Source organism: Oryza glaberrima, chromosome 2, assembly GCF_000147395.1.
Source record: "Oryza glaberrima chromosome 2, OglaRS2, whole genome shotgun sequence".
Taxonomy (NCBI): domain Eukaryota; kingdom Viridiplantae; phylum Streptophyta; class Magnoliopsida; order Poales; family Poaceae; genus Oryza; species Oryza glaberrima.
In genome coordinates, this window is record NC_068327.1 from 3,616,592 (window position 1) to 3,629,399 (window position 12,808).

General features: G+C 38.8%; 1 protein-coding gene across 2 annotated transcripts; it reads right to left on the reverse strand.

Annotated features, from left to right (window-relative positions):
• Positions 1–190: 190 nt before the first annotated feature.
• Positions 191–4,234, reverse strand: LOC127762214 (MADS-box transcription factor 29). Of its 2 annotated transcripts, XM_052286636.1 has the most exons (8): positions 4,190–4,234; positions 3,607–3,871; positions 2,280–2,349; positions 1,981–2,142; positions 1,438–1,479; positions 1,287–1,328; positions 885–1,159; positions 191–589 (listed from the first exon to the last, which is right to left on the reverse strand). In XM_052286636.1, coding segments are annotated over exons 2-8 (780 nt in total). In that variant the 5' UTR covers positions 3,795–3,871; positions 4,190–4,234; the 3' UTR covers positions 191–588. The 2 variants fall into 2 exon arrangements, with proteins under 2 accessions (XP_052142596.1, XP_052142595.1); XM_052286635.1 differs by lacking the exon at positions 191–589 and having other exon boundaries at positions 881–1,159.
• Positions 4,235–12,808: the final 8,574 nt, after the last annotated feature.

Below are 12,808 nucleotides of genomic sequence, written 5' to 3' on the forward strand. Positions count from 1 at the left end.
GCTATTTGTCAAGTTTATTTTTTAAAATATTTAATTTATCATTATAATTAAATAGATAATTCGTACCACTAATATGTCCAATAATCTAAGTACTGGTACTAGTTAATTAATTAGGTAGTAACAGGTAATCTGCGTCATAATTTATAGTTCAACCATAATTAACAATCTACAGAAATGGCATTAATCCTCAAGTAAATTAATTAAACTTTGTCGTTGTGTTACATCCTAAAAACCTCAATGATCTCTCTGCTAATTAACCATGCAAATGCATGGAGACCTTAATATCCAACTCCAGTTCAGTAGTTCACACACCAACAAATCAAAAGGTACTTAGCAGCTGTACTAGTTAACTAGGTAGAAAAGCTTGATTATTCTGATGTGCTAATTAGACACATATATATATATATATATATATATAGAAAGATCAGCTCAATTATGTCCAGAACGATGAACATTTGAACAACACAGCAACCCAACTCGATCGTCTATCATCAGCTGATCATGCATCTTCATGGTCTCCAAGTTACTCCTAGCTCCCAGAATCGACAATGCCATCATGTGCTTAATTAGCAAGCAATCATCTAGATCTCTGCAGAATGATATCAATGCATGATTAATTCGCAGCTGTGTTGCGATCAATTATACTCCCTCTATTTCACAATGTAAGTCATTCTAGCATTTCCTACATTTATATTGATATTAATGAATATATATATAATCATTAATATCAATATGAATATGAAAAATATTAGAATGACTTACATTATGAAACGGATGAAGTAAATAAACTAGTAGATAAAATCATTGCGATATATATATTCACATCACACACCTGATGAGAGTATCAGGATGTGCCATGTATGCTTTGCTTCGTTTGTTCTTACCACAGCTGCAGGCCGTGGCCGGCGGCGGCGGCATGGAAGCTGCTGCTGCTGCAGCCGGGGTCCTGCAGGTTGGGCTGCGTCGGCTGCAGCCGGAACCCGGCGGCGGCGGCGGCGTCGACGGCGTGCAGCGGCGGGGTGAGCTGCAGCGCGGTGCTCGACGACTCCTCGCCGTAGTACGCCGGCGCCGCCGTCAGCATCGACAGCACCGGCGCCATCTCCACCATCGCCTTCACGTCGCCGCCGCCCACCGCCGCCTGATGATGGTTCTCGTTGATCTGAATTCATATATAGTTTCATGTACAAGAATCAACCAAACACCATAATTAATGTACATATATGTGCTTCAAGAATCAAAACATTTTAATGAATTCTTGATTACTGATTAACTAACTATACGTATACCATGCGGCACAGGAAGCTGTTCTGGTCTTCCAGGATGTGCTCCTGTTCATCAATTTCATGCATAGAATTGAATCAATCATTATTTTTTTTCATCATCATACAGCAAAGTATTTGGTGTTTCATGATCAGTTTAGTAGTGCAAATTAATTACCTTGCGACGAAGGTTGTCCAGCTGCTGGTTCAGGAGCTGATGCTGCAACAAGCAAGAATTAATGTGAAACAACTATTTTTTATTTTTTTAACGAATCGGCACTTAGATACACCTATTTCATTGAATATAACAAAATAAAAAACTTACGAAAGCAAAGCTTTACAGAAAAGAGGAAAAAACTATGGGATCAATTAATCCCTAAACCCTAAACTTACCATTTACCATTGAATCAGAGACTGATCATTCTAAATTAACTCTGAAGAATGATTCATTCATCAAATACTATCTGCTTAATCAATTACTAGCTCTATTTCATATTACAAAGTCATTTTAATTTTTTTCTTTTAAGTTTGATTAAATTTATAGAAAAAAATAGCAACACATGTAATACCAAATTAATTTTATTAAATCTATCACTAAATACATTTTGATAATGTTTGTTTTTGAAATACTAATATATTTTTTTATAAACTTGATAAAACTTAAATAAATTTGTAAAAAAAATCAAAACGACTTATAATATGACATGGAGGAAGTAATTACCTTTCTCGCACGGACTTTGGTGACGGAGAATTCGAGCTGCTGCTCGAGATCGTTGATGTCGGCGAGCGTGAGGTTGGAGAGGTCGTCGCCGGTGAACCTCCTGATGCCACCGTCCAGCTTCTCCATCTCGTTCCTCATCCGAGTCATCTCCACAAATATTTGCTATATATATGTGCACATTAATTATATTTGATCAGTGCATTTGAAAGAAAATTTCATTTCAACTGCTGGCAGATAGATCGATATATATTCTGATATTGATCAGACATTGTATTGTTGATTGTTAAATTAATGTATACCTGATCGTGGTTGATCTCCTCGAAATGAGTGTTGGTGACGGTCTGGTAATGCTCGATGAGTTCCCTCAAACTATATATTGTCAAACATTGAAACAAGTACCTTGATTAGTTGTGAGTTAATTAATACTTTGATAAGTTCATGTATCTAATTGGAATGGTGCATGTGTAATTCTTTTGCGCATTCGAAAAAGAAATGACAATCTCTGATGTACAAATCAGATGGTATAAATTAATTTTGTAGCTAGAATTTTCTCTTGGTGATGTATATACTTACAGAGAGTATATTATTTTAGATCAAAATGAAACAAACGAAAATTTCTTAACTAATAACAGGAATGAACAGGGGATCGGAAGAAAGAACTTCACATGAATATTCACATATTAATTAACTATAATATGCTGCAGAACAGTATAAAATCATGTGAGAAATGCCTGGGGATCTTCCGGCTAGCTCCACAAGGTGGTGGACTAGACAACCAAGGTTTGAAACCTCACCTCTTCTAATTATTTAATATTAGGTCATTCACTTATATTCGCATCTTTTTTTTAAGTATAAAAACATGCATAACATAAGATAAGATATGGTCGTACTGTCGTACACTTGTTCAAATTATATTCCCTGTTGATATACATCTTTTAGTTTGATTAAATTAGCCACATATGAAATAGTTTTTTGGGGAAATCCACCTAAAAAACCCAGCTCGATCCTAGAAATCATTAGAAAGAGGGAAATAAGGATTAATTAACTAGTTGACTATAAATTCAGGATCAAGTTGCAAATCTACATACATATATGTTGCTCAGAGATGTAAAAGACAAGTGCGTAATCAAGTCACAAGAGACACTAGGGCATATAGATCATTGCTTATGTATGCCTTTGATCATGATTTAATTTTGTAATAGATTCTTGGCTCTTCGAAAATATATCAAAGGAAACTGCAGATGCATACATATACACTGAAAATAGTTAAAATGAAGGTAGGAAAAACTCGATCGATCAGGAGTTCAGGACAAGAAAAATAGTTCAGATGAAGAATAAATGCAAGGCATCCATCCATTATATGAACAGATCAAATGATCATAATTAAACACTCTTGCCCAAAGAAAACAAAGGGTAGAAACTGCATGAGTTAGTTAATTTTCTCTGAAAAACAAAATAAAGGCCGAGAGAAACTTAGCCGAAAACTTAATCTCTTGGTTGACAAAAAACAAGAAATTAATTAACCCATCAAATCAAGCACTAAAAAGAGAACAAGAGACACTAAGCTGGAGAAAGGAAAGATTGAACAGCATCTGATAATATAAGAGAACAAAACAAGAACCGTACCTGCAGGTAGGGCTGCAGTACTCGAACATCTTGCCGGTGCTGGAGAAGATGACGACGCCGACGCGGGCGTCGCAGAGCACGGCGAGCTCGTTCGCCTTCTTCAGTAGCCCTCCCCGCCTCTTCGAGAATGTCACCTGCCTGTTCGTCGCGTTCTCGATCCTCTTGATCTCGATCTTGCCGCGCCCCATGCCTGCAATACCTTCCTGATCGAGTTTAATTTAATTTCTGTGTTCTTTTGTTTCTCCTTCTTCTGCACAAGAGGAAACTGAAGAAGAAGAAGAAGAAGAAGAAGAACAGAAATGGCCAAGTTATGAACATATCGATACATGGACGAATTTTGTTAAAATCAACATAAGGCATGGGCGCTCAAATTGGATTTCCCCCCACAGCTATGTAAAGGGTGCAATCAGAAGTAGAAAAAATTTCATGTAGAGAAGAGAACAACTAGTAGCTAGAGATGTAAAAACTCTTTGCTGCGAAAGGATGAAGAACTAGCTAGAAAAGGTGTCCATTTTTTTTTCTTGAATTACTCATGAACAGGGTAGATAGATAGGGCAGGAGTAGTAATGTGCTATGTACATACCTTGTGAAGTGCTAAGCTTGCTTCAAAGGCTAAGGCAGGAGGTGCAGAAGGAGAGACATATATAGAAGGAGAGAGAGCTTGTAGTAATGTGCAACACACAATGCTTTCTCTCTGTCACACACTCACACACTACTACTCCTGCAAATCAAATCAGTGTACTACTCCAAATCAAATCAAAAGTAGATGGAGGGAGTAGTAAATATCCAGAAAGCAACAAACTACATTTTTAACTGTAACTAATATGCTAGCTAGTCTAGTTTTACATTTACCCCTGCATCAGTGTGTAATTAGGATCAGATAGTGAGTCAAAGCAAGAAACGGATGCAGACATAAGCATGACTTCATGATGATGATGATCAGATCAGTGTGCATATCCATGTGTGTACTTGCAGCATGCAATGATGATGCACTAGCATATACTCTCTGGTCGATCTCTGCACAAATACACGAGCCTAGCTTGTGACACAAAACACACACTGCAACAGTGCATATATCACGCACACAAAAGTTCAGAGATATCAGTGTATGTAACTCATGCAATATAATGCAACAGTATTACTCATCAGAGCACAGTGCAGCTATATATACATGGGCATGGTACAAAATCATGAACACTACATGCAATTGCGAGGAAGGTGTATGTAGCTATAGCAACTCTCTGCATGCCCCTCACAAGGCACCATGGAAAGCAACATGTGTGTGGACTTGTAACCACCCTCTGACAGTGTGGGCCCACCCGGTTTCCTCCTCCTTGCCGATCTTGGCAGCTAGGTTTGTTAGGTTGGCCATGGCCATGAGGAGCTCTCCAGGGACAGGGTACACTTGCTGTTTATGGCAACAGAGCCAAGAAAACCCTAGCTCCCTTGTTTGTTGCTAGCTAGCTAAGAGAGAGAGAGGTATATGTGCAGCTAGCATATTGATCACTATGGTTGCTTGCTTGCCTTGATGGGGGACTGCCACTGCACATTGTACCACATGGGTGGAGGGGGGGGGGGGGGTGGACTGCACCCCTCATTTGGGAAGGAAGAAATAAATTTGGCAGAGATTTTGATCTCTCTCCATGATGGCTTGGCTAGTTATATAGTAGAGAGCTAGGGTTCCCTATGTGATCAAGTTCCGCGAGATTCCGTGTTTCTCCTTTACAGTAAGTTTAGTTTTACGGTTTTGCTAGCTAGCTGTCGACAGTTTTGGAGGCTGAAAACTTTTGATTTTCTAGCCGTGCGATCCACGCCGTGATTCGTGCGAGATTTGGAAAAAAAAATCTGCGCGAGAATTAAGGTGTGTCCTTGCAAGGGCTTGAACCTAGGATATCCATCCCACAAGCCGTGCGTGCTAGCCACTTAGATCTGTTGCATGTTTTTAAAAAATTAATTGAGTTACATGTTAGTTATACTTCAGTTGCACCCTACTGCAACTGCATTGTAACTACGTTATCATCTCTATATAATTTAGATATAAAGTTACATATATTATTTTAATACTTATATACGAGTTACATTATAGTTATAGTGAAATTATATTACAATTATACTATAGTTAGATTTGAAAGTTTTTTAAACAGTTTTCTAGTTAGTCCCTAGTTTTATTACGCACATGCAAGTGGGTTTTTTAATATGAATTCAGTGAGATCGGGGATATGTTATTGGTTTTCATCTCTTTGAATGTGTATTAGGAGGCACATTCGCTGGTGTGTGTGAGCGTCATGGTGCATGTGCGTCTATCGTGTAACCAGGAAAAAAATAATTTTAATTTTATTAATTATTCTTAAGAACTAATGATATCTAAGTTATTATGCATTTTATTTGCTTTCAGTCAGTCAGAGGGTCATTGGCTGTTAATTGTTGGTTGACCTTCTGTTTGTCCAAATCAATACATAATTTTTGGGTGGACAATTTAGTATAGAAGTCCATACGATAGGGGCAAAAATCAATAAAGAAGATCATTCAGTAACTTATTATATATCCTGAGGAATATTCAGTCTAGCTAGCTACCTCGATCTGAATTTGACGAATCAGTAATGCTAAAGTAACAACGCATTCATGATCATGTTGAAATGTTAATGGAGAGCTGGTGGCATATATTCGGAGCATATATACATATATATGCATATAGCAGCCCTTTTTTTTGGTGAGGACATGTAGCAAATATATAATGACCATATATAAGCACACAATATAAACAAATATGTACTGTAGACAAGAACACAAAAAAAAACTTAGGCTCAGAACTGTGTAAGCATGCTAGTTAGCTTTTAGAAAATCTTACATTAACCAAAAGTAAATGGGCATTCTTACCCACATATATATGATCAGCATTTTCAGGCTACTTGTTGCATGAACATCCAAACAATCTTAATTTGCACATATATTTGTACATATATTTTTCATCTCATCCACTGTCTGCAACTGTTGCATATGTAGAAAGCGAGGACTTCCATTTATGAAACACTGATTGTGAAAGGAAACGGCCTCTTTGCATCAAGTTCTGTGGCTTTCCTTTGTCGATGAAGCTTGGTTTCAGTCCCAGATTCTTTCTCATATCCACCAAATGTGCAAATTCAGAGAGATCACACGCTTTACATCGTCTGATTGATCGACTGCCGGTTCAGATTGAGACATATACAAATCACACGAAATTCTATATCACTGTATATTTCCAAAGTAATCCATCCAAATATGCATGGTTGATTTCTCATCCAAACTGTCTGCACATATACAAACGCGTGCAATTGAGTTGATCCACTGCAGCAAATTCAGGTAACTCATGAGATCAGTAAAAGATTGGAAGAATTAATTATCACTTTCCAACACTAATGAAATTCTGATCAACTTGATGGGCTAACTTTTGTTCAGAGTTGGCAGAAATCTGAACATCATTAATTAGATGACATTTGCCACGTAGTTGTGTGAAATCAGATGGCAACAGAAATGGAAAAAGGTTATGTTGAGGAAGCTTAGCAAGAAATCTTTTGCCATAGATGTTCCTGATGAGTTGTAACCACCACCACTTTACAGCAATGACAATTATTGATGTGCCAACTGCCAAAGTATTCGAGAAAGATCAGCTTGTAGTATATATTGTTTTCAGGGGTGATTTAATTTATGTGATGAGAAAGTAATTAAACAAATTACTTACAATACTTGATAGTAATCATAAATGGAGTCCGAATAGTGGATCCACCAAACTCAAAATAATTAATCAGCTTTAGTCAGCTAGGAAACAGATTCAACTATATAAGTACATACTTTGGACCCCTCTTCTGAAGCTGTAACCTGTTGATTATCACGAAGGCAAGATGTGAATTCATATACACATGGTCTGTGCGTATGAATTCACATCTTGTCTTTGTCTGACTGATAGCTACAGCCTGATACTTTCAGCAGTACATGATTACACATTACATCTACTACCATTGAGGAAAGGGAGAGAATATGAGTGACTCATCTTTCCTAACTCACACAAAACAAGGACTCAAGGATGACACACAAACTAGTAGTACTATTCATTTGATATTCTGTTGTGTGCTTGTGCCTTGTGACATATGCATTTAATAATACCCAACTCTACCATTAAAGGAAAAAGAAAATGTTGTTTTCCAGTATGATACATGGACTTATGTAACTTGTGCAAGGAAACCCACCTCATCTCAGTCGATTTTTCCATCCATCCGATTGATCAAGATCCAATGGTCCAGGTCAATCAAACCATTCAATACAAATACCAATTTCTAACACCCACCTCTCTTCTACTCTCCAGCTGCCGCTGCCATGCATCCACACCTTCTGCTTCAACAGGTGACTCCTCCAACGATGCTAGACGCCGATGAGCCCTCCACCGACCACCGCTCACCATTGATTCTACCTAAGCTTTGCGAGGTGCCCCCGCCCCATCCACGTCCTCGTCCTCCGACTCTACCATCCGCCACCACCTAACCAGTTGGACGAGATTCGTCCACCTTGTTCTCCTTTTTCTTAGTTGGATCCTGCCACGGGATCTACCATAACCGTCCACCGCTACCTAACCACTCGACCGAGATCCCCCTAACCTATACCCTCCCCCTTCGTCTTCAATGACTCCCATCATTAGATACGCCACCACTACTACCCCCCCCCCCTCTTTGTACCCACGGCTCCGATTGCACCACCGCCGCCTCGTCGCCTTCTCACCACCACCCACCATTGGGCCACACCTCCCCAGCCTTCCTCTAAGCCGGGGAACTCCCTTCTCTTTCTCATCCTACTGTGACCTCCAACTGTGAATTATATTCTAACTGGTTGGGTTGTTGTAGCCAGTTAACAGAGTTCATCAAGGTCATTGAAGATGGAGGAGAAGCTCACCGAATCACGGTAACAAACTAGATCCGAAAGCCAGAAATCTGTAAGATTTGGAATTCTATTTTCTATTGAATGTAGGTTAGCAGTTCTGTAGACAACATTTTCAAGCACGAATGATATGGCAACTGGTCTATATATACATAATAAATTAATGAAGTGTGAAAACTTGTTTTGTGCTTAAGAACAGAATCTAAATTTGACCTGAAGAAGATAAACTTTTATGAACAGCTAACGCGGTGATGAATTTGAGAGTAGGGAAACGAGCTAGCTAGAGAATGAAACTTCATACAGGATACGTTGTGGACATGGATCGATTAGGATATATCCATCACAAAGAAAGCAACCATCTGCTCTTCCATGCTTCAGCAGCAGCAGTCCTGAATTCCTGATGCTTTGCACATCGATCAGCCTCAGCTTTGGCCCTTGGGGACTGCCAAATCGAGTGCAAGATTTTTGTAAAGCAGGAGGTATGATGGCCAATGAAAGCTATTACCCACGATCCCAAACATCAAGCGAACATAATAAGATTATGCTTTGGTTGTATGCATCGATCCTAGTTATGCAGAGGCCACGATTGTTCTCACCGCAGTTATATCACCTTGATATAATCGACTAGTTCAATAAAAACTTTCATCATCTAAAACTAATTAATAAGAGTACGCACACATGATCCTAATAATTTTGAAGTTGCTTAAAAAAATAGCGGTCTAATATTATCTAGTTCTGGTCAAAACTAACGAGGGTTCGTGAATGGGGGAGTAATTCATTTGTTGTTACAAACTCAATACAAGAAAATAGGGATGGTACATACTAGCTGGTATTCCCTTGTTATTTTATTGTGTACTGATATCTTGTAGTCTGACCATTTAGTACTAATATGGGACACATACTGGATTGAAGGAAAGAAATTGTTTTCCAGTATATTTGCCTCCTCTTAACCAGTAAATAGGATTGGACGAGGCTCGGACAAACAAAGCGCATTTGCACTAACCTTATCCCCTCCTCGTGCCAACCTTATCCCCTTCCCATATGATGTACGGAAGCTCCTCGTACCCAAAGGTGTCCATGGTGAGGTCGAAGTCCACCACCGCACCGCACATGAACTCCCACAGTAGCACTGCCTCGGTCACCTGTAGCGGCGGCTCCACCTAGGACACCCTCTTCGACTGGACGATGGCCTAGACCTTATTGAGGCCATCATCAGTTTTTCCGGTCACTTGGAACAAGCACCGCCGGGAAGGTAACCCCCTCAACAAGCCACCGTTCTGGGATGGTGGCCTCTTGGACAAAGCTCCTCACCGGCGTCATGTCCCAAGGCTAGGTTCGATTAAATCCGCTGTCAATTAACCCGCCAGCGCCAGACGTCGTCGCACCACCGCGGGTTCCTGACCCTACCCCATGCTCAATGTCAACTACGGCACAACGAGCTTCGAGCGTGGCATCCCCTTCTCCTTTTTTTGTTTTGGCTCACGAGCTAAATAAGCTGGCTCTGGCTCAAGCTAGCAAACAAGCCAAGCCAAGTGTTTAGCGCGTTAGCATAGCAAGCTGAGCCAATCCAATTCGTTATCCTAATGAGCCCAGATGAACTGAGTTGACTCGATATCCATCCCTACATTGATATTTGAAATGAATCAATGCCTGCATATACCAGCAAGCTTAAATCTGGTCCCTATTAATCAACCCTATCATATCTATTATTCCTAGTTTAATTGGGTATGATTTGGCTAGCTATTGTACATATACAATCAGTTATTAATGGCATTATTTATTTGTGCATATCTTGGTCACCTATATATGTGTATATATAGAAAATGTTGATTACACCATAAAGATAGGCCTTTTATTATTTGCAATCATAACTTTTTTCCAAATTATTAAGAAATCGAATAGTGTGTTTCAAAAAAGAAAAGGGGGGCCATAGCAGCTATAAAAAGCCATGCCAACCCAATCAGATAGCCATCACCTTCACAGCCAGGATTAGCCTAGCTAACAGCACCCCTGCCGCAGCCTCCCTATTGCAATTCGCCGTCAATTCATACGTAAAGCAGCTATAGCCATGCATAGGATGGTGAAGCTACTCTGCACGCTGCTGCTGGCCCTTTCTCTCACGGCCCACTATTCAGGTAAATTTCCCGTCGTCCCAAAATAACTCCATTTCTTTTCTCTTATCCAAGTTCGTATCTATAAATAAAATGAAGTACTTGTACGATCGATGGAGGTGGTACTGTTTATATATCGATTTATATATCGATTTATATGACGAAGATCGTCTTTTCTTTTTGATTATATAGAATACGCACATGTGAAAATAAGTTTTGATTTGATCTGAATTTGCAGATATGTCGATGAAGGTGTCAGCCGATTGTCAGAGCGTCAACGTACCCGGCCCCTGTTCTCCCACAACGTGCGATGATAACTGCAAGTCGCAAATTGGTGCTGGGGCTGTTGGCGAGTGTACGTCCGGGGGATGCCAATGCACCTTTTGTACTCTCCCTCCTCCAAAGAAGAACTAAATAATTAATTATGATGATGATGCATCATGGTCTGTGATGTATCATTTAATCCTAGCATAATAAAATTATACGAAATTGTGTCGACGATATATGTGGATGTCTTTTGGTTCGAGCGACGTTTAATTTGGTGCATCTCTTACTTGAAGATTCTTGTTTCGTGGAATTAGAGTTGTACTAAATATTTTTGAGATCTCGAATAATACAGAAGGATGTTGCCGCTCCGTTTCTGAAAATTATGGCCCGTTTGGTATACAGCTCCTACACTCCGAGATTCTTGTTTCGTGGAGCTGAAGCTGTACCAACTGTAGCTGTCATATCCACTATATTAATCATAATTTAATTCGCTTTATTTTCTTCTTCTGCTGAGATTTTTTATTGATTAGATTTTGCCATATTTGCAAGTAATTAATTATTTTATTTTTTATTTTTTTTTGCGAGGACAAGTAATTAATTATTTGAGCGTATCTTGGTTACCTATGTATAGAATATGCTAATTACACCATAAAGCTAGGCCTTGTTATTTGCATTAATTCTATATCCTTTCGAAAGAAACCGCATATATGTTTTTCCAGAAAGAAAAACCTAGAGTCAACTATGCAAGAGTATATATGTGTCTATAAAAGTCACATCTGTCGTTCATCCTCACAGTAACAGCTACCCCTCGCGGTCTACTGTTGGGGTAAAATTCACTACTTTTATAGTTGTTTATTTTTTTTAAGTTAAACTTCTTTTAGTTGAATGAAGTTTATTAAAAAAAATCAAACAATTTATAATATGAAACAGAAGGAGTTTCATTTTTATTGCACATAAGATACGTAGTGTAAACTTAAAATAAGCTTCGATATGATCTGAATGTAGTAGCTAGGTGTGTCGATGGAGGAGTTGGCCGATGGAGCAACCCCAAAGGACTTACGCAAAACCATCACCATATATATCCGGTCTGTGTTTTCCGAAGTTAAGTCGTGCCTTGTTTACAGCAACACGCAAGTTGATGCAGCTTCTACCAGCGGGATGCCTATATACCTACTGTCTCTAAACTTTTAAGAGAATAAAATATTTTCTTTGTCTCAATATAAGTAAAATCTAGTACAAATATAACATATCTTAAAACTATGAATCTAAACAATTTTATAGTTCTATAATATATTACATCTATATTGGATTGCACTTATATTAGGACGGAGGGAGTAGCTACGTTAGATACCATGCATGTACGATGGATCCACTAATTAATTAGTTCTTGCTACCAGCACATTACCCATGTTCAATGGCTCCACAAAGAAAAACTAGAGGAATTTTGAAGGATTTGATTCGTATGGAAAAAATATTCATGTGTGGTTCTTTGGAACAATAGAGAATAACTCTCCTAAAATTTATAGGAATTTCGGAGAAATTCATGGTTTTCTCTTCCAGTAACATAAAGTTTGTGTCATCCGAACAGTAATTTTGAAATTTTATATGTTTTAAGTTCCTATAGGAATTCAATTAATGGGCATGACGCTTTACTCATGCATTTTTTATGTTTCTATGTTCTCACAATCCTGTACTCTGAAAAGTCCTAATCTACCTAAAACTGTGGTAATAAAAATGCCCCATTTGGGTTGGAGCTTCAGACATATGATAAGGTGTGTAGCAAGAAATCTTATGTTTCTGATACGTAACTTGATGGCTATCATATAAAACGGAGTCGAACTTGTAGATCCACCAAACTCAAAACCATCCGCTTGCTTGCCTGCTAGCAGCTAGGCATAAATTCAGGCATTCAGCTACAA

Bases quoted from the DNA above. Each gene is read 5' to 3' on its own strand.
- LOC127762214 (XM_052286635.1), bottom strand. From the start codon at position 3,794: ATGGGGCGCGGCAAGATCGAGATCAAGAGGATCGAGAACGCGACGAAC. The intron at 2,350-3,606 runs GTACGGTTCTTG...GACAATATATAG, and splicing joins TACTGCAGCCCTACCTGCAG to TTTGAGGGAACTCATCGAGC. The intron at 1,160-1,286 runs GTATACGTATAG...ATATGAATTCAG, and splicing joins ACAGCTTCCTGTGCCGCATG to ATCAACGAGAACCATCATCA.